Source organism: Saccopteryx leptura, chromosome 1 (genome assembly GCF_036850995.1).
Source record: "Saccopteryx leptura isolate mSacLep1 chromosome 1, mSacLep1_pri_phased_curated, whole genome shotgun sequence".
Lineage (NCBI taxonomy): Eukaryota > Metazoa > Chordata > Mammalia > Chiroptera > Emballonuridae > Saccopteryx > Saccopteryx leptura.
Window position 1 is genome coordinate 98,185,652 of NC_089503.1, and position 21,531 is coordinate 98,207,182.

The window sequence follows — 21,531 nt, forward strand, 5'->3', positions numbered from 1 at the left end:
GTTGCTGGCTTCAGCGAGGGGTTGCTCGGTCTGCTGAAGGCCCGCGGTCAAGGCCCATATGAGAAAGCAGTCAATGAACAACTAAGGTGTTGCAATGAAAAACTGATGATTGATGCTTCTCATCTCTCTCCGTCCCTGTTTATCCCTCTCTCTGACTCTCTGTCTCTGTAAAAAAAAAAAAAAAAGTACCAGGCAGCCTGGACTATGGTGACACAGTTGATAAAGCGTCAACCTGGAATGCTGATGTTGCTGGCTCAAAGACCCAGGTTTGCCTGGTCAAAGCACATATGGGAAGCAACTACTGTGAGTTGATGCTTTTCTGCTCCTCTCACCCCCTCCTCTCTCCCTCCTCTCTATGAAATCAATAAATAAAATCTTAAAAGAAAAAAAAAGTCCTGACCAGGTGGTGGTGCAGTGTTGATAGAGTGCCAACCTGGGACACTGAGGACCCAGTTGTGGAACCCTGAGGTCACTGGCTTGAGCATGGGATCATAGATATGACCTCATAGTCGCTGACTTGAGCCCAAGGTCACTGGCTTGAGCAAGGGGTCACCCGGTTGCTGTAGCCCCCATTTTCCCCCGGTCAAGGCACATATGAGAAACAATCAATGAACAACTAAAGTGCTGTAACTATAAGTTGATGCTTCTCACTTCTCTCCCTTCCTGTCTCTGTCAATAAATAAATAAATAAATAAATAAATAAGAAAGTACCAGGCAAAAAAGAGGCCACAGTCGGTGGAAAACAGTTTTTTAATAGCAACAGTCAGCACACATGCCAGTAGGGACCAGTGAGCAAAGGTACCATTGTGGTAAGAGGAGCATGAGGCTGAGGAGAAAGCACCAATGAGAGAGGAAAGTGGCTGCGGTGTCCTGAGTGTTCATGGAAAGAGAGGAAGTGTTTATGACAGCAAGCTCTCCAGCACTTGTGGACAGCAACATCCTTGGTAAGACAGACATTGGGGGTTCCTTGAGAGGTGAGAGAGGCAAGGTTCATGGTGGTGCTACAGGGCAATTTAGCCAAGGAAACACCACATCCTTCAGTCCTTTTGGCCCAAGGGAGATGAGGCTTGTTTCATGACCCAGGATATTCCACACTTGGGCGGATTGGTTAGACATGTTCTAGGAGGTCCACTGGTATAGCTGTGCCCAGTCCTTTGCCTCCAGCCATAAGGGATCTGTATAGGAGTAGTAGCTCAAACCAGGAGGCCACAGAGGGAAGGAACTGGCTTGGGGATGGTGGTGGTTGTGGGGGTCACATAGCTGGGTGCTTGCAGTCCCTGTCTCAGCCTCCAGGGCCTCCCAGCTGCTCCAGCAGGGCCCTGACCTCGCCCTCCACCCGAAGCAGCCGGGCCTTGCGCCAGGGATTAAGGGTGGCTCCTCGGTTATCTTCCAGGTCCCGCAGCAACAGCTCAAGGTGACGCTGGACACGGCCCTGATCCCAGCTGTTGAGGTTCCGCTGGACCTCACTGAGGATCACCGACCAGTACTCTGACACTGCTGTCCCCTCTGTCAGGGATACCACAATCCGGGCATGGCCTTCAGCTGTGCTGCCCATGTCCCGCAGGACCTGGCGGCCCTCTGAGCTCAGCTCATTGAAGTAGAGGCTAGCAGGAGAGAGGAGAGTAGACACCACTCAGCAAGGCTCTGAAAAGGTGTGTAAGAGAGTGGTGGGCAAGCAGAGTGAGGGGGTCTCACAACTCAGGCCTTGGCTGCGAATGTGATGGGGTCTGTCTGCAATGAGCCAATGGGAAGCAGGGATGACATTAGAATTTAGTGGGACCAGAGACTGCAGGAATGGGGCCACCAGGACCCTAGTAGATATGGTGGTAGGTAATAAGGGCCAATCACAGAGGGGTGGGTTGGCTCAGAAGCAGGGTGGCAAGCATCAGTCAGAAGCTAGGAAGAGGACAGGCCCAGGCTCGACCCCTAGGGTAGGAAAAGCAGTGGAGGGAAGACAAGGATGGGAAACAGAGTTTCAGGCTGAGGTGGAGCAATGACCAGGGACAGGACTCACTGCAGCAGCTCCAGAGAAGGATGCTCCCAGACAGTCTTGGCCAGGGCCAGGGCCGCTGTGTCACCAGCACCATTGTAGGCCACATTCAGCTCCTGTAGCTGTTGATTATGGTTCAGCTGAGCAGCCAGCAGCTCCAGGCCCTTGTCTCCAAGGCCCGTGTGTAGAAGGGACAGGTGTGTCAGTGAGGTGTTTCCTGCTAGTCCCTCCAGCAGCAAGGCCACACCCTCAGCCGTCAGCGGATTGTTGGACAGCCTATAGCCACAAGCACCCCAAGGTTATAAGGGCTCCTGGCAGAGACCCTGTGCTTGGGCCAAAGGGTTCAGAGCCTGGGACGGAGACCATCCTAGACACAGAGAAACGCAGGTCCAGGAGAAGAGGATGGAGAAACAGGTGTGGTACACTGCAGAGGAGGGAGAGGGGGTAGAAGCTGGCTTCTACTCTCCTCTTCTCCCTCCTTCCATTCTCCCTTGCTGGCTCCCTACTCCCCTTGCCCTTTTCATCATCACCATTTCCCTTCTCCCTGCTTGTCTTGTCTCCCTTTACCCCTCTGCCTCATCCTTCCTGCCGCCCCCTTTCTCTTTCCTCATTCAACTCTCCTCACTTCAACCAGAAAGCGGGAACCCAGCAGACTGCATTCCTGGTAAATCAATCTACTCTTTGGGAACATCTATTGAGTGCCCAATATTAAGGTCATCCTTGTGAGGTGACAAGGAAAATCCTGGAAGGGGATCAGTGGCACAGTTACAAGGCAACTGGCCTTGGTATTACTCCACCCCCTTCCCCAGGCTGATTTTAGCCACACGAGAGGCTTTCTTAGCACCTATTGCTGGTGGCATCTTGCACCCATCCCTGCCATGCTACTTGTAGTGGGCCTGGGGGACAGTATGGGCCAGACTCCCATTACTACACCATGGGTGGGCCTGTGCCAGGCATGTTGAGGCAAGGAGCATAACCTTGACCTTAGCTGACCACCAGAATGGCCAGAGCCTCCCTATAGCCCCCCTCCCAGAACACTTACCGCAAGGTGGTAATTTGGCACTGGTCATGCAGCAGCAAGTCTCGGAGGTCCTTACAGGCCTCTGGGCCCAAGCTGTTGAGTTGCAAGCTGAAGCAGAAGGTGGCCAGAGAGGAGGTGAGAAACCAAAGGAATTCAGCATAGAGCCTGCCCATCCACTGGGCCCCTTTCTCACCATCCTGACTCTTGCAGTCCACACCCGTCCTCCCTTCTTTTGCTCTTGTCACTTCCACCCACACCTTGGTCCTTCCTTAGTACCTTTGGCTTCCCTAGTTCCTTCTTTTCCCATCTTTTTACCTGCAATCCTCTCCTCCCTTCAAGCCCGTGCATGAGCGGTCCTCACCCCAGCTTCCGGGCACGCAGTAACACAGGCATGAGTGTACGTAGCCCGGCAGGGTCCAGCTGGCAGGAGGCGAAATTCACCTCCTGCAGCACATGCTTTCCGCTGCCCAGTACAGCTGCCACCACTGTGCACTTCAGGGGTGTCATGCGCACGCCGGCCAGGTTGAGCTGGCGCAGGGAGCTGAGCACCTCTGCAGAGAAGCGCTGATTCTGGAACTCATAGTGGAAGAACAGGTGGTCAAGGAGCTCTGAGGGGGGCAGCACCTGCCGGCCCAGCTTACCAAGTTTCTTCTTGATTGCCTGGGCATTCTCCAGGGCATCCAGGTTCTTGATGGGGCAGCCAAGCTGAGCCAGCATGGCCCGGTTCTGGGCAGAGAGAAGCCCTCCCATGAACATAGGGAACAGCTCAAAGACCTCATCCTCAGGGGGCTCATCTGGGTGGCGCCGGGGACCCTCCATGCCCAGGATACTGGCACCCATCTGGTCCAGGACGTCATCATTGTAGTAGTCTTCCTCTCGGAACATCTCCAGCACCATGGCCTCGGCCACTGCCTCACGGCTTTTCCCCACCATACGGCCAAACACTCGTGGGACCTCCTGGGAAAGGAAGCAAGGGAAAGGTGCTGCAGCTCCTTGTGTGCCTGCTCAGCCTTCACGGTGAAGCTTAAGGCACACGTTCCTCGGGTGCTCCAGCCTCCTGTCTCCTCTTGAACTCACAGCATGATCTGTGCCGATCACACTACTCCCGCTACGACACCTTTTGTGGCTCCCCACTGCCTGCACAGAATATAAAACTGTTCATAATTTGGCCCCAATGGGATCTTTCCAGAGTCATCCCTCCACATTTGTCTCTCATACTCCAGACACTCCACACATTCCCAACCCCAGGGGGTAATGGGAAGGAACTAGCATATATTATGCAGTTAGTTTGGAACCGGCTAGGTATTATAAAACATTACCATCTTCAACATCATCACCAGAGCAATGACGACTGATGTCAGTCCTATGACTAACACCCTGCCTCACTTGGTCCCTGCCAACTTCATCACAGGCCTCTCACCCCTACTCACTCTGCTTCTGTCCTTTCAGCCTTTCTTTCTTTTTTCAACTTTTTTTTTTTTTTACAATGCCCATATTTCTCCTCCTTTAAAGCCATATACTCTTCCAGGGATGTTTTCCTCCCAATTCTCTTCCTGGTTCATCCTCTAGGGATCAGACGAAGTACGCTTCCTATAGAGAGACTTCCCTTATTCCCCCAAACCAGGTCCCCCACTACATACATTCAGCTCCTGAAACTTTGTTCTCCAGGCACAAACTGTACCTTTTAATTATATGGTTATGCTGACACGTTTGTGTCCGGACTGTACGACTGGAAAAGGCAGAAACCAGGAGTTAACTATTTTTTTTCTCAGAATCAAACATATTGCCTGGCGCGTAGCAACCACTCAAACATTCATTGAAGAAATGATGTGGGGGACCTGTGCAACATTATCTCGCGTCCTTGCCATGGTTCTAAAAGGAAAAGAGGGGGCCCTTCCTCTGGCAGTAAGCCACGAGGTTGGTTTTGTGGCAACTCCTCTGATGTCTGGTTCTATTTTCTTTACTTTTTATAGGCAAGGTTCCTGCCATGGACTTATAGTGCACCTTGCCCAACACGAATCTGGTATTGCGATGAGAAAATGTCACCCTGGGAAGCTGAATCAATAGGGTCATGAAGAAGCAGATGAAGCCATCCTCTGCTAGGCAGCTCTCCCTCCAACAGGTCTTGGGAGTGTGGTGCCAATAATTCTGGGGCACTCTACACTTGATTTTTTTTTTTTTTCATTTTTCTGAAGCTGGAAACAGGGAGAGACAGTCAGACAGACTCCCGCATGCGCCCGACCGGGATCCACCCGGCACGCCCACCAGGGGCGATGCTCTGCCCACCAGGGGGCGATGCTCTGCCCATTCTGGGCATTGCCATGTTGCGACCAGAGCCACTCTAGCGCCTGAGGTAGAGGCCAAGGAGCCATCCCCAACGCCCGGGCCATCTTTGCTCCAATGGAGCCTTGGCTGCGGGAGGGGAAGAGAGAGACAGAGAGGAAAGCGTGGCGGAGGGGTGGAGAAGCAAATGGGCGCTTCTCCTGTGTGCCCTGGCCGGGAATCGAACCCGGGTCCTCCGCACGCTAGGCCGACGCTCTACCGCTGAGCCAACCGGCCAGGGCCCTCTACACTTGATCTTAGCCAAAAGGCCGAGAAGCGATAATTCTGGGGCACTCTAAAATAACAGAGGGGCTTTCTGGATCCTATCAGGGGCAACAGCCTCTCATTGCAATCCATATAAGGCAAGCACATCCTCAAAGGGGTGGGGCAGCCTCAGCAACAGCCATTACCTCCCTGCCTGAGGTGACAGTATGAAGAGTGGGGTGTCTGAGCCTGTGTTTGTTTCTTGGTATTTTTAAAATAAATTTTAATTTTTAATTGATTTTTAGAGATAAAAAGGGAGAGGGAGAGAGAGAAAAAAAAAAAACACCCCCCAAAAAACAGACTTGCTGCTCCACCCATCTATGCACCCATTGGTTGTTTCCTGTATGTGCCCTGACCTGGGATCGAACCCACAACCTTGGTGTATCAAGACAATGCTCTAACCAACTGAACTACCTGGCAAGGGCCCTGAGCCTGTTTTTATGTTTAACAATTAAATAGCACTTACTATATGCCAGGTCCTAAGGACGACTACATTTAATCTTCTTATTAGGCCAATGATATAGATTCTACTATTATCCTCATTTAAGAGATAAGGCACAACCTGACCAGGTGGTGGCGCAGAGGATAGGGCATCAGACTGGGATGTGGAAGACCCAGGTTTGAAACCCGGAGATCGCCGGCTTGAGTGCGGGCTCATCTGGTTTGAGCAAGGCGAGCCAGCTTGAGCCCAAGTCGCTGGCTTGAGCAAGGGGTCACTCAGTCTGCTGTAGCCCCCCGGTCAAGGGACATATGAGAAAGCAGTCAATGAATAACTAAGGTGCCACAACGAAGAATCGATGCTTCTCATCTTTCTCCCTTCCTGTCTGTTTGTCCCTATCTGTCCCTCTCTCTGTCTCTCTGTTTTTGTCACACACATACACAAAAAGAGATAAGGCACAGAGAAGTTAAAGTGACTTATCAAAGGTTCTCACAGCTAGTGACAGAGCCTTTATTTCAACCCAGGTTGTTGCTTTATTGAACACTTGTTCTTAACCCTTATTCTTTGCAGCTTATAAAAAGAAAAACTAGCCTGACCAGGCGGTGGCGCAGTGGATAGAGCGTTGGACTGGGATGCAAAGGACCCAGGTTCGAGACCCCGAGGTCACTAGCTTGAGCAAAAAGCTCACCAGCTTGTACCCAAGGTTGCTGGCTCGAGCAAGGGGTTGCTCGGTCCGCTGAAGGCCTACGGTCAAAGCACATATGAGAAAGCAATCAATGAACAACTAAGGTGTCACAACAAAAAACTGATGATTGATGCTTCTCATCTCTCTCCGTTCCTGTCTGTCTGTCCCTCTCTCTGACTCTCTCTGTCCCTGTAAAAAGTAAATAAATAAATAAATAAATAGTGTATTATTAAAAAGTTTTTTTTAAAATAAAATAAAAAGAAAAACTTGTTGAAATTTTGCCAGCATTGACCAGTGCTCTGCCTCCTCAAGACGTTACTAAAACATTCCTAGAGAGGAAAGGCGTTACCTAGCAAGGCACCACAGCTTGACAAAAGATCCATAATATATCAGTAAAATTTGTCAGAAAGAGACAGGATTCAGAATCATGAAACCTGGGCTCAGATCCCAGCTATTGTATTGACTATCCAAGTGACCTTAGACAAGTTCCTTACCCTCTGTGAGCCTCAGTTTCCTCATCTATAATAGGGGCACCTTGCAGACATCAGCAAAGAGCGGACCCTTCTTCCCCTCAAAACTTAGTGCATCCTTGCTGCTCCCAGCACACTTCGCAGTCTTGTAATTTGGTTTCCGGAGGGGATCTGCACCCTGAATGAACTCTGTTAAGCCAATTACCAATGCATTTATTCTCCTGGTATAAATGAATAAAATGGCATCTGCTTTATAAACCTGCCTCTGGTGATTTAGTTAAGATGAGTCATCACTCTTGGAGTCTGGAGTCAGAACAGATACAATTAAGTGTCTGGACCTGCAAAGCAGAGAACAGACCCTGAACTACAGTGACCCCTGCCTCCTAGACACAAAGGCTAGGAGAAGAGGTGCAAAAGAAAACTGTCTTAGGGTTGTAGGATTATTACTGAAGTCTTCACACCCTCCAATTCCTCTCCCAGCCTCCAAGCCTTCCCCAGCCTGTGGCTTCTCTCTCTCCCCCTTCCTTATGCCCCAATCCCACTAAAAGCCAGATTGCCCAAATTTAAAACCAGTGCCAAAACAAGGAGCCTGGCCTGTGGTGGCGCAGTAGACAGAGCGCCGACCTGGAACGCTGAGGTCACCGTTTTGAAACTGTGGCTTGCCCAGTCAAGGCACGTACTACAATCAGTGGACAACTAAAGTGAAATAACTATGAGTTGATACTTCTCATTCCCCCTACCCCTCTTCTCTCGGTAAAATCAAAAAATAAAATCTTTTAAAAGAGAGGATTCACAGCTGTGTAGGAAGCAGCAGTTTCCTTCTGGGAGAGGAAAGAGGGTGAATGGGGCGTAGCCTAGGGCCCAGAGGCTATTACCTTTAGCAGGTTGAAGAGCAGAGGGAGGGCCCTCAGTGGGAGCAGCTTGGCCACAATGCCCAGGACCTCCCCAACATGGCCCACAAACTCAGCTACTTCCTTGCCCACCCGCTGCAGAGTTGTCTTATGCAAACCCAGCACAATGTAGAGGGCAGCCAGGTATTCCTGCATGGCAGGCACAGTGAACACAAAGGTGCCTGCGTGCCCTGGCTCCACACACGGGGCCAGAAAAAACCTCAGGGCATCTGAGCGGAAAACATGCAGCAGCTGAAACTCCTCCTCCGTCCTGATGCCGGCTTCCAGGCAGCCACGGACATCCTCTTCAGAGAAGTAGGTCTTGCGGGAAGACACCCCCTCATAGGCCAGCTTTCCCATGGTTCGGGCTGCATAGGCCATCAGAGACAACTTAGAAGGGTCACTGCTGTCCACCGTCTCCCCACTGAAGTTTAGACGCAGAAAGCTGGTGTAAATGCTCGTGAGGGTCTGCCCGGCTGGTGTGGGAGCGTGCAGGAAGTGCAAAGTGGCACAAACAAGCCAGCAATAGGAGGGCAGGAAGCAGGCCGCAGTGATCTGATGGTGCCCTTCCAGGTTCCTGGAGAGCATCTCCACAAGGTTGTCACGCTGAGCTGACGTGGCTGGAACAGCTGTAGCCCCAGCACTGTGCCCACAGTCTGGTTGATTGAGGCGGAGCTGGAAATAGAGCTTCTGCAGGTTGGTATCAGAGAAGCCGCAGATCTCTCCATAGCGGCCCACATACTTGCTAGGGATGCGGCCGATGGCAGACAGCCGGGTGGTCACCAGAATTCTGGCCTGCGAAGAGTATGAATGAGGGTTAAGAAAGACCTTGATGAAAAAAAAAAAAAAAGAAAGAAAGAAAGAAAGACCTTGATGCCCTGATTGCCTCACTCCCCAGGGAGCACCTGACAATCTCAAGTGTGCAGAGATAATAATAATGATGACCATAATAATTATAACAATTACCATGCACCTCCTATGAGCCAGACACTATGCCAAGTGGTTTCTATGTAGTATCTCATTTGATCAGTATAACTCAAAAAGAAAAAAAAAATAGAAGCTTAGGGAAGTTAGTGACTTGTTCAACAACACACAGCCAGGCAGTGGTGGGGCCAGGATTTGAACTAACATAGCCTCTCCTACCCAATAAATAAATATGCGGGCCCAGAACACAAAAGTTCTTAGGTGGCAAATCAGAAACAGAGGTAGCAGGGAGGGACAGAGGGCCACCTACCTCAGGCAGCATGTATTTGCGCAGCAGGTTGACTATTATGGCAGCTGGTGCCTCTCGCTCTTCAGGGTCACTGCAAAGCCCTGTGCCTGACAGCCGGAAGTCCAGGTTGAGACGCTCCAAGCCATGGAGCACAAACAGCAAGCGGGACCCAGCTGCAGCCATCAGGGGCAGAACCTCCTTCAGGGGTGTGTAGCGCTGGGCCACCAGTTGGCACAAGGAGGCTGGGGCAGGGCCCAGGGATGACAGATCCTCACAAGAGAAGGGGATGAGCAGCTCAAAGGCTGGCAGTCGCCCATAACACCAGTCCAGGACCATCTTGCGCACCAACGTGCTCTTGCCTGTGCCCACAGTCCCATACAGAACCACTGTTTGCACTTGGCGCCCACAGACATCTGGGTCAAAGAGCTGAGAAAGGGCCAGTGTGGGGAGCCTGGCCAGAGGCGGCTGATGGTCCAGGGCCAGTTCTGAAGGTGGGCGAAGAAGCTCATCGGGGTTGCTCTCACGGATCACAGGGTCCACATGGACCGTGTCTAGTGCAAAGGTTGGGCCAAACTGGCGCTCTTCCCTGGGCAGTCGACTGAACCACTCGGCCAGGTTCTGGCGGTGCCACTGAATGGCTTCTAGATAGGAAGGAAAGGGAATGGGCCAGGGAAAGGGGCCAGGACATGCAGGAGCTTTGGAAGAGTCAGGGTGGTAACAGGGTCAGGCTGCAGAGTCAAGACAGCACCAGGAGATGCTGGGACCCGGAATGATGCTGGCATACAGAATGGTATGCCCCTCCCCAATGCATACTTTGGACATAGTATGCATTGCATGAGTTACAGGAAGGGACATGTGGACAGATGGATGATAGGGCGGGGGAGGGTGGGCACACTGATAGATGATGCCAGCAGGTCCTCTATGCCTGACTGCTTCTCCCTCCAGGTCCCTCTCCCCACCCCAGCCCCCACGGGGATCCCCACCAGCCCCTTTCCTCGAGCTGACTGAGGAACCAATCTCTTTACCAGCTGCAGAGGTGCTCTGGAACAACTGTCCATGCCTCCCTGATGGGGGACGACTGCCCACGGAGGTTCCATAGTACCGTATAAAGGTCCTGGGAGCAAGAAGAAGGGATGAGCTGTGGCTTGGCTACTGAGCTTAGTACCTGCTCAGGCTCAAGTTCAGAGTCCAAGCCTGTTTGGAATGACTTCTGGCTTCCTGAGATCAAGGCCCAACCCTGAACACCCAAGTTGAGACTCTCTGACTCTTCTCCTTCCCAGGGACTCGCCCCTAGCCCCCCATCCCCCCACAGCTGGCTGTCTGGAACTTACCTTCCATAGATCCTCCCACTGGCTGACCACTGTGACTTGCACTGGGGATGACACAAGCCAACTTCCTCTTAAGCCTGGTAGCTGACTCTGTACCCTCCCCACCCCCAGAAGACCAACCTCCCCCACAGAAGATCAAGTTCTCTCCAAGTCCTGACCCTTCCGGGCTACTCTGCTATGCCTAGATATATTCTAAGGTATGACACCACAGCCTCACCTAGGGGGCCCAAGGGAATACTCCCCTTTAAAGGCCCAATTCCAGTGGATCACGAAAGGGATACTTTCATCTACAGAGAGAAAGAAGGAAGAAATAGCATCCAGATCCCAGCCATATTTCCCCACCAGTACAAAGACCCCATGTCTACATCTAATCCCCCATTATTTGCTCTTATAGCATCGTGTACCATCCCTTTGTGGCAGTTATTATGTAATTTTATATTTTACTGATTATTTGATAAACATTCATTTTTGTTCCCCTCCCCACACATACTATGAGAGCAAGATCACATTTGTTTTTGTACACAATTATACACCTAGAACTTAGCACAATTATATACTGAGACCTTGGAACATAGCAGGCACTTGTTCATTTCATATGCAAAATGAAATCAGACAAGTATCCCTGGACTTACGCAGCTACAGGAACCCTCAAAGATCATCTAGTCTGACTTCCTTATTTCAGAATGGGAAAAAGGAAGCTCAGAGGTGATTTGCCCAAGGCCTAGAGCTAGTGAATCACAAAACTGGGACTAGCACACCTGGTGTCTAAATCCCTGCCCTCTTGGAGGCATCCTCTGGACTCTTAGGAGAAAGGAAGAGGTAGAAACAGAAACTTCTGCTTCCTGCTTACCAGCTGGCTGTAGTGCTCTTCGCAGGCCAGGGCCCCAAAAGACCCTGAGCAAATGGCATCTCCACATCATGGTAGGAGAAAAGGTCCGAGTCCAGGGGGTTTAGCACACCACCTTCTATCCTGTTCTCCTGCAAAAAAAGAACAGTGTGAATGGACCACACGCCGTCACCCCCCCCCCCCTTCCCACTCCTACTTTCCTGTCCAGTCCAAGGAAGAGTCTTCCTCCACAGAAGAGGATCAGCCTTTCCTTAAATGTCATCATTGCCAAAGCCATGGCCTAGCCTTTGGATCTCCTCCCTCTTCTATAGCCACCTGAGCGATCCCATTTTATCTCCTACCTGGGGCTTCAGGAATGTCTTTCTCCTGAGTTTCAGTCTAGCGAACTGTTTTATTTTGGTGTCTTTTTTGGCTTGGCTGCCAGCAAGCTCAGATGAGTCCTGTGATCATTTTCAGTGGCTTTTCTATGCCAACACTTTCCTAGTAATAATTACCCACTCCCTTCTGCATTTTTTCCCCTAGACATTAGGTCCTTTTAGCTGAGTTTTAAGTTTTATCATTTCATCTTTTCTGTGACTTTTATGTAAGCTGCCTTTGAAGCTGGCATAAATAATAAATAAGTGAATAAACTTCCTACTTGACATCTCCATATGGATATCCTGCCCATGTTTCAAGCTTCATAGATGCAAAACTGAGGCTATCAGGCCCTGGCTGGTTGGCTCAGCGGTAGAGCGTCGGCCTGGCATGCGGGGGACCCGGGTTCGATTCCCGGCCAGGGCACATAGGAGAAGCGCCCATTTGCTTCTCCACCTCCTCCCCTCCTTCCTCTCTGTCTCTCTCTTCCCCTCCCGCAGCCGAGGCTCCATTGGAGCAAAGATGGCCCGGGCTCTGGGGATGGCTCCTTGGCCTCTGCCCCAGGCGCTAGAGTGGCTCTGGTAGCGGCAGAGCGACCCCTGGAGGGGCAGAGCATCGCCCCCTGGTGGGCGTGCCGGGTGGATCCCGGTCGGGCGCATGCGGGAGTCTGTCTCTCCCCGTTTCCAGCTTCAGAAAAATACAAAAAAGAAAAAAAAAAACAAAACTGAGGCCATCATTTCCCTCCCGTTTTAGTTACTTCACTGTAAATCTTCCCAATCACATGATTTACACTAGATACCTGACCTCTTTGTCTTCAAATCCTCCCTCCCTCCCTCCCTCCTTCACAGGGGAAACAGTCCTACTGATTCCTCCTCCCAGTGTTTTGCCAGCTTGTTCCTATTGCATTGTCCTTACTTCCTTACTATCCCTGTGCTAACTCAGACACCCTGCAGAATTCCAGGGACTCCCTTCCCCTTACTGGCCTCTGTCTTCAGTTTCACCTCATTCCAATCCCCCATCCAAGTCACCAATCAGCTCCCTAAAATCCTAGGTTATATACAGAGTACAAACACCTGACCCACACAAGCTACTTTTCTGAGTTTGCCCCAACCCACACCTCATTAGACAGACAGGCTCACCGTCTGCTTGCTCACACTTTTCTAACTTTGGTCATATACCTTCTTCAGATTGGAATGACCTTCCTCTCCTGTCAGAATCCTAACCAATCTTTTAAGACCCTGCCCAAAGATCCTGTCTCTCAAGAAGTCTTCCCTGATCCCTCTGAGGGCCCTTAAATGGAGCCTGCTATTTAGCACGTAATTTCCAGAGATGTGGCTCCTTATGGGCAGGGCACGCTTAGGAAAATCTGGCTAAGCTAGGCCCACCTGCCTGCGGGGCAAACGAATGGAAGAGTGGCAGGGACTCACAGCGGGAGTCCCAGGGGGCTGGAGAAGGGTTAAGAGAGTGCCCTGGAAAGCTGAAAAAGTTCGGGAAAACTAGCTCGGTGCGATAAAATCAGGTCCAGGGCCACTGGCACAAGATGAGACTGTCAAAAGGGGCGGGGTGGTGGTGAGGGCAATTCTCCCAAGATCACCCCAGATCTCCAGGGCAGTGAAAAAAGGACCGGACACAGTAGGAAAAAGTTGAGGGGGTGTGATCCCTCAGGTCTAGAGCTCCTCCCACCAAACTGGGTCCCAAATAGCTTTCCTAGTTCCAGTTGGCTTCACACCCCGACGGGAGAGCCTGCCACAAAGCCCACCCCTCCGCGAACCAGCTGCGTCCTGGTTGTCCCGGGGCCGTGAACTCCCAGCGGTACTTGCGCAGCGCAGCACGCCCCGCCTGGCCACTCCCGGCCCGGCCCCGCCCCGCCTCGCACTGCATCCCGGGTCGGGCGAGCGGAGAACTGGGTAGCTAAGCTCTCACCGTCGGCTGCCCAGGCCCAGGAGCCCGTTGTCCGTCGCCCGCCGGTGTCTCCCAATTGTTCCGGCGCCCCTGGCGCGGCGCTACTTGCCTGCTGGCTCTGGCATCCGGCCCTGGCAGCGGGCAAGGGAGAGGATGAGCTTGGAGTCCTCGTGGACAGCGAGAGGGACCGGATGCCTCGGAGAACAGTTTTCGGACAGGGACTTCTTTCCTGTCAGTCCCTTCTTGCCTCCGCCCTCCGTGGATGCTGCCTTGAGTCCGGGCGGGCCCTCTGCTAGCACTGCCCTCTGCGGGTTACCAAGCGCCAGTACCATCCAGTTACCTCACTGATCACCTCCCAGTCAGGCTTGTTGTTACGCCCATTTTACAGATGGAGGAACTGCAGCTCAGAAGGATGAAATGACTCGCGCGGGTTAACCCAATTAGGAAGCGGAAGAGCCAGAACAGGAATCGGAAGGCTAGGTCTTCCTGCCTAACCCCTGGGCCTCCCTGAGGCACCCACCGTCCCCAACGCATTTCAGCCCTTGCGCCTCTTTAACTCCTCAGCCCACCTCCTAGCAGAGATCTGAGTCAAGCTCCTCTTGGGCCCTTCCTTCTGTACCTGGCTCTCTTCAGACCCCAGTCCTACGTGTATGGCTTCTGGTCACTGAGCAAGGAAGGAGGAAGAATGGGGACAGAGAAACAGCTTCCACCCCAACCTGCTCTTCCTGTCTGGCACCCTATCTTGGCTGAGCCCTGGGGCTTACTGGTCCTCAAAGCCCCCACCCTCATCCCTCTGCTTCCGTGCAAGGCACACCCAGGGCCTATGTAGCTGATGCAAGAGCCACCCACAGCCAGGGCATGCCTCCACATGCAAGCATAGGTATACAGTGTTCTCTAAACAGAGGTGTGCAATAGGGAACACACAGTGTTCTTCAGGGCAGGGCTGGGACCAGGGCTGTGTGATCTCTATCCTTCATAGACTGAAGACACTGTTGGTGCTTCTCTTAGTCATTTGTTCATTCACTGAACACATGGTATTGTGGCAGTACTGAGCAGTCAGAACAAGGCATGCAGGGATCATCAGATAGACCCTAGCAGCTCTGCTCCAAGGGGCCCAAGTGATGATAATTCAGAGGTAAACAGAAAGCTTAGGAAAGCCAGGGGAAGAAGTTATTAACCGTCTCTGGCAGAGAAGGTGATATTGGAACTGGATCTTAAGAAATAAGTCCTGCCTGACCAGGCGGTGGCACAGTGGATAGAGCGTCGGACTGGGACACGGAAGACCCAGGATCGAGACTCCGAGGTCACCAGCTTGAGTGCAGGCTCATCTGGTTTGAGCAAAAAGCTCACCAGCTTGGACCCAAGGTCGCTGGCTCGAGCAAGGGCTTACTCAGTCTGCTGAAGGCCCGCGGTCAAGGCACATATGAGAAAGCAATCAATGAACAACTAAGGTGTCGCAACGAAAAACTAATAATTGATGCTTCTCATCTCTCCATTCCTGTCTGTCTCTCCATTCCTCTCTCTGACTTTCTCTGTCTCTGTAAAAACAAAAACAAAAAAGAAAAGAAAAGAAAAGAAAAGAAAAGAAAAGAAAAGAAAAGAAAAGAAAAGAAAGAAATAAGTCCTGACCTGACTGGTGGTGGCGCAGTGGATGGAGCATTGACCTGGAACCTGGAGGTCCAGGTAGAAAACCTAAAGTAGCAGGCTTAAGTGAGGGCTTATATGGCTTGAGTGCAGGCTCACTGCTTGCAGATGGGATCATAGACATGAACCCATGACCGCTGGCTTGAGCCCAAAGGTTGCTGTCTTGAGCCCAAGGTCGCTGGCTTAAGCAAGGGGTCACTGGCTCTGCTGGAGCCCCCAAACATGTATGAGAAACAATCAGTGAACAACTAAAGCGAGTTGCTTTTTATCTCCCTTCCTCTCTCTCTTTAAAGGAAAAAAAAAAATAAGTCCTGAAGGGAAGGGCATTCCAGGCAGCAGAGAAAACAGTACATTTGCATTTTAAGAGATTCTAAAAAGGGTAAGGTAGGGAAGTAGAGCAACCCAATGAATGTGGTCTCACAGTTGACATTTTGGGCCTGGGGGACTCCAATACCTTCACCCACTCACCTAGTCATGCAAGGCAGACAGGCCCCTGGCCACAGTTACTGGACACTGCTCAGAGCAAGCTGTCATACCCCAGGGTATGACAGTTATGTAGGCTTTTTTTTTTTTTTTGTATTTTTCTGAAGCTGGAAACAGGGAGGCAGTCAGACAGACTCCCGCATGCGCCCGACCAGGATCCACCGGGCACGCCCACCAGGGGGTGATGCTCTGCCCACCAGGGGGCGATGCTCTGCCCTCCGGGGCGGCGCTCTGTCGCGACCAGAGCCACTCTAGCGCCTGGGGCAGAGGCCAAGGAGCCATCCCCAGCGCCCGGGCCCGGGCCATCTTTTGCTCCAATGGAGCCTCGGCTGCGGGAGGGGAAGAGAGAGACAGAGAGGAAGGAGAGGGGGAGGGGTGGAGAAGCAGGTGGGCGCCTCTCCTGTGTGCCCTGGCCAGGAATTGAACCCGGGACTTCCGCACGCCAGGCCGACGCTCTACCACTGAGCCAACCGGCCAGGGCCTGTAGGCTTTTTAATAAAAAGATTTGACTGGCCCCTTGTAGGCTGAAGTACTCTGAATCGTGCGGTGGGCATGTGCTCTGTCATCTGACCTAAAGGTGGGGCTCCAGGTGCTATACAGCCATCTCACAGAGAACAGTTTCGGTCATCTCTGCCCTCCAAAACCTTGCACAGGCACTGGTACAGAGGTGGTTGTGTTGAAAAAGATGATCTCCGAGTCCATGAAGGTGGGCACTCAGGGTGACTGGGAACATTTCAAAACTTGTTTAGATGGACAGGGGGCATTTACATCCCACTTCTACAGGTTTCTAGGACTGGAGGGAGAAATCGCAGGTACTTCACAGTAGCAAAAGCACCGTGTCTTGAGAGCTTGCTCAAGTCACTTCTCCAAGCATTGGTTTCCTTCTCTGTAAAAGGAGGAAATAATGTTCATCCTAGCAGCCTCAAGTGGTTGATGCACAAATAAAAAGAGCTTTCTTTGCAAATATGTGAGCCACTCACAAATGTTCTCAATGTCTGAATGGCCTTTGCTGGCTCTGGATTGGCTGCTCAGCTCCTTAGTGTAAAGCCAGTTGCCACGGCCACCATCACAGCCATCTGACCCATGCAGGTTCACATTAGATTCGGACAGACGGTAATGAAACAATAGAGCCAAGAACTGGTGGGCCATTACCTTTAATCCTAGCTTGCACCTGGCAGGCAAGTAAAACACACACTGGGTTCCAAAACCCACTCATTCAGTGTTCACAAAGCTACTGACTTATCCGAGTTTCCTAGAATCAAAGTTTCTAACTCACCAGCCTTTTTTTTTTTTTGTATTTCTCTGAAGCCTGAAACGGGGAGAGACAGAAAGACTCACGCATGCGCCCGACCGAGATCCACCCAGCACGCCCACCAGGGGCAAGGCTCTGCCCACCAGGGGGCGATGCTCTGCCCCTCCGGGGCGTCGCTCTGCCGCGACCAGAGCCACTCTAGCGCCTGGGGCAGAGGCCAAGGAGCCATCCCCAGCACCCAGGCCATCTTTGCTCCAATGGAGCCTTGGCTGCGGGAGGGGAAGAGAGAGACAGAGAGGAAGGGGGGGTGGAGAAGCAAATGGGTGCTTCTCCTATGTGCCCTGGCTGGGAATCGAACCCGGGTCCCCCGCACGCCAGGCCGATGCTCTACCACTGAGCCAACCGGCCAGGGCCTAACTCACCAGCCTTATTCACCTCTGTTTCCCATCTCCTTCTCTCTGCACAAAGTCTGCACAAACTAGCTTCTCCTTCAGCACTCCACCATCTTGGCTGCTTCTCCTCTCCTCCACTTGGCCTTTATGGGCTTTCCTTTCTCTGCTCTCCTATAATGCTAATCTCAGGAACCACGAGAGCAAGCTCCTGGTCTGCCCCACTTTATAGTGTAGAAATCAAAACCTTTAATCCAATATACAAACAAGGAAGTCTCTGATACAAAGTCACTTATCTGAGACATAATGGGATTCCTCATGAGAGTGCACCACCCCACATCAAAAAGGGTAGGAAAGGCTTAGTCCTAAAACCAAGCCCTGGGCTACGAGGATCCTGCCTGCCCACAGCCCGCCCCCAACACACAGTAATATAATCACGCCCACCCCAAGCAAGAAGGCAACTAATATCATCACCTGGGCGACGGGCTTCCACATGGACAGAGTCATCTTTAACAAAGTGAGCATAATATATTTTATCTGCCCAACACTTAGCAACCAAGAGAATTTACAAATGTGTGAATTTATAATTTTTTTAATCTTTCAGGACTGGTTGTATTTTTTTTTTTTTACAGAGTCAGAGAGAGTCAGAGAGAGGGATAGACAGGGACAGACAGACAGGAATAGAGAGAGATGAGGAGCATCAATCATTAGCTTTTCGTTGTGCGTTGCAACACCTTAATTGTTCATTGATTGCTTTCTCAAATGTGCCTTGACCGCGGGCCTTCAGCAGACTGAGTAACCCCTTGCTCAAGCTAGCAACCTTGGGCTCAAACTGGTGAGCTTTTGCTCAAACCAGGTGAGCCCTCACTCAAGCTGGCGATCTTGGGGTCTCAAACCTGGGTCTTCCGCATCCCAGTCCGATGCTCTATCCACTGCGCCACCGTGGGCCCTGGCCGGTTGGCTCAGCGGTGAAGCGTCGGCCTGGCGTGCAGGGGACCCGGGTTCGATTCCCAGCCAGGGCACATAGGAGAGGCGCCCATTTGCTTCTCCACCCCCCCCTCCTTCCTCTCTGTCTCTCTCTTCCCCTCCCGCAGCCGAGGCTCCATTGGAGCAAAGATGGCCCCGGGTGCTGGGGATGGCTCCTTGGCCTCTGCCCCAGGCGCTAGAGTGGCTCTGGCCCTGGTGGGCAAAGCGTCGCCCCTGGTGGGCGTGCCGGGTGGATCCCGGTCGGGCGCATGCGGGAGTCTGTCTGACTGTCTCTCCCCGTTTCCAGCTTCAGAAAAAGAAAAAAAAGATAAAAAAGAAAGCGTGAAAAAAGACTTAAATGTAGGCCGTGAAACCATAAGCATCTTAGAAGAAAACATAGACAGTAAGCTCTCGGACATCTCTTGGAGCAATATATTTGCTGATTTATCTCCACGGGCAAGTGAAATAAAAGACAGGATAAACAAATGGGACTATATCAAACTAAAAAGCTTTTGCACAGCTAAAGACAACAAGAACAGAATAAAAAGACAAACTACACAATGGGAGAACATATTTGACAATACATCTGATAAGGGGTTAATAACCAAAATTTATAAAGAACTTGTAAAACTCAACACCAGGAAGACAAACAACCCAATCCAAAAATGGGCAAAAGAGATGAATAGACACTTCTCCAAAGAGGACATACAGATGGCCAATAGGCATATGAAAAAATGCTCAACATCACTAATCATTAGAGAAATGCAAATTAAAACCACAATGAGATATCACCTCACACCAGTCAGAATGGCGCTTATCAACAAAACAACACAGAATAAGTGCTGGCGAGGATGTGGAGAAAAGGGAACCCTCCTGCACTGCTGGTGGGAATGCAGACTGGTGCAGCCACTATGGAAAACAGTATGGAGATTTCTCAAAAAACTGAAAATCGAACTGCCTTTTGACCCAGCTATCCCACTTTTTGGAATATACCTCAAGGACACCATAGAACGGCTCGAAAAGGAGAAATGCACCCGCATGTTTGTGGCAGCATTGTTCACAATAGCGAAGATCTGGAAACAGCCCAAGTGTCCGTCAGAGGACGAGTGGATTAAAAAGCTTTGGTACATATATACTATGGAATACTACTCAGCCATAAGAAATGATGACATCGGATCATTTACAATAACATGGATGGACCTTGACAACATTATACGGAGTGAAATAAGTAAATCAGAAAAAAAACTAAGATGAATCCATACATAGAAGGGACATAAAAATGAGACTCAGAGACATGAACAAGAATGTGATGGCAACAGGGGCGGGGGGTGGGGGGAGGCGGGATGGGGTGAAGAAAGAGAGAGGGGTTAGGGGAGGGGAGGGGCACAAAGAAAACCAGATAGAAGGTGACAGAAGACAATTTAACTTTGGGGGAGGGGTATACAGCACAATCAAATGTCAAAATAATCTGGAGATATTTTCTCTCAACATATGTACCCTGATTTATCAATGTCACTGCATTAAATTTAATAATAATAATAAAAAAAAAGAAAGCGTGAAGATGAAGAATCTACAGAAAAACTATCTAATGGTGGGGTGTTGTGCTCTCTGACTTTAAGAAGCCATACACTGGTATCACTGCAGGGGAAAGGTGGTCCCCAGAGTACCCCTAAAACTAGCTAGAATTCCAGGAACTGGGTTTCTTTCCAATTCCCACTTGCACCCTCAACGCCCAAAAGAAACAAAGTCCATCTCCAGGTAAACACCCAATCAATCATAATCGAACCCTAACCTAGCCTGGGATAATTAGCTCTGCATGTGGCACAATTAGTGTGCCAAGGAGCAGGTCAGATTGATGCCAGTTCCTTGCTTCAGTCCCCACATTTCAGAATCACCAGGGAAGAGGGTAAGACAATGTGCTACTTCTTGGGTCATCCTGCCACCAGCCCTCAAGGACTTCTAGACAGTTGCCTATTCCAAACCTCAGACTACCAGACCCCCATCTGCAGTCCTGGTGACTGATGCTTCAGCCCTGATAAGTGTGGCCTACTAGGAAAGAAGACAGGAAGAGACGGGAAAACTGGGTGAGCTCAGTGAACTCTCTGCCACTCTTATCCCAGGGCTTAGGTTGCAAGGCTTTTCCTACTTCTCATTGTCCTTCATGACCACTAACCCCAGCCCCATAAGCACAACTAGGGCTCATCAATTCCGAAGAGAAAGTCATGTATCACCCTGGTAAGAACACACCTATACAACAGACACAGAGCACCCACACACAGCTGGCAGATCCACCATGAACAGTGTCACTGGTTGATGTCAAGAGTGAGAGTCTAGAGGCATAAGACCTAGCTCTCAGGCCTGGTTCCACCTTCATCAGCTAAAGGTCCTTGGACAGGTGATTTAATCCAAGTCTCAGTTCTTTCATCAGCAAAATAGGTTATCATGAGGAATAATGCAGGATTGTCAGGACTCCCCTGAGATAATAAACATTAAGTATTTGTAAGATGTAAGACATGGTATAGCTATATTATAAGATGCCCATTCACGGCCCTGGCTGGTTGGCTCAGTGGTAAGAGCGTCGGCCTAGTGTGCGGGAGTCCGGGTTTGATTCCCAGACAGGGCACACAGGGTAGGCGCTCATCTGCTTCTCCACCCCTTCCCCTCTCCTTCCTCTCTTTCTCTCTCTTCCCCTCCTGCAGCCGGGGCTCCATTGGAGCAAGGTTGGCCCGGGCGCTGAGGATGGCTCTATGGCCTCTACCTCAGGCGCTAGAATGGCTCTGGTTGCAGCAGAGCGATGCCCCAGATGGGCAGAGCGTCGCCCCCTGGTGGGCATGCCGGTGGATCCCGGTCGGGCGCATGTGGGAGTTTGTCTGACTGCCTCCCCGTTTCCAACTTCAGAAAAATACAAAAAAAAAAATGCCCATTCACTAGCTTGACGTATACCTAAAACTTACCCTACCTTGCCACAGGCTCCCTAAAGCTCACAGGTGTATTGCCAAGTGCTTTGAAGAGACCTTCCCAGCCCAGGGTACCAAATTCCAGACCCATACACATTTACACACTTGATACTGT

The 21,531-nt window shown here is 51.1% G+C and overlaps 1 protein-coding gene across 20 annotated transcripts; it reads right to left on the bottom strand.

Moving 5' to 3' along the window:
* Window positions 1–731: 731 nt before the first annotated feature.
* NLRX1 (NLR family member X1) lies at window positions 732–14,452 on the bottom strand. 20 transcript variants are annotated; one of them, XM_066371757.1, is made up of 11 exons: window positions 14,345–14,434; window positions 13,835–13,920; window positions 11,473–11,600; window positions 10,840–10,909; window positions 10,320–10,408; window positions 9,316–9,935; window positions 8,067–8,876; window positions 3,373–3,968; window positions 3,033–3,119; window positions 2,015–2,266; window positions 732–1,604 (listed from the first exon to the last, which is right to left on the bottom strand). In XM_066371757.1, exons 3-11 carry the CDS (start codon window positions 11,540–11,542, stop codon window positions 1,283–1,285), a joined length of 2,916 nt encoding a protein of 971 aa, XP_066227854.1. In that variant the 5' UTR covers window positions 11,543–11,600; window positions 13,835–13,920; window positions 14,345–14,434; the 3' UTR covers window positions 732–1,282. The 20 variants fall into 20 exon arrangements, with proteins under 20 accessions (XP_066227854.1, XP_066227851.1, XP_066227876.1 ...); XM_066371754.1 differs by having other exon boundaries at window positions 13,835–14,448; XM_066371779.1 differs by lacking the exons at window positions 13,835–13,920; window positions 14,345–14,434 and adding an exon at window positions 13,747–13,830.
* Between the last annotated feature and the right edge of the window lie 7,079 nt (window positions 14,453–21,531).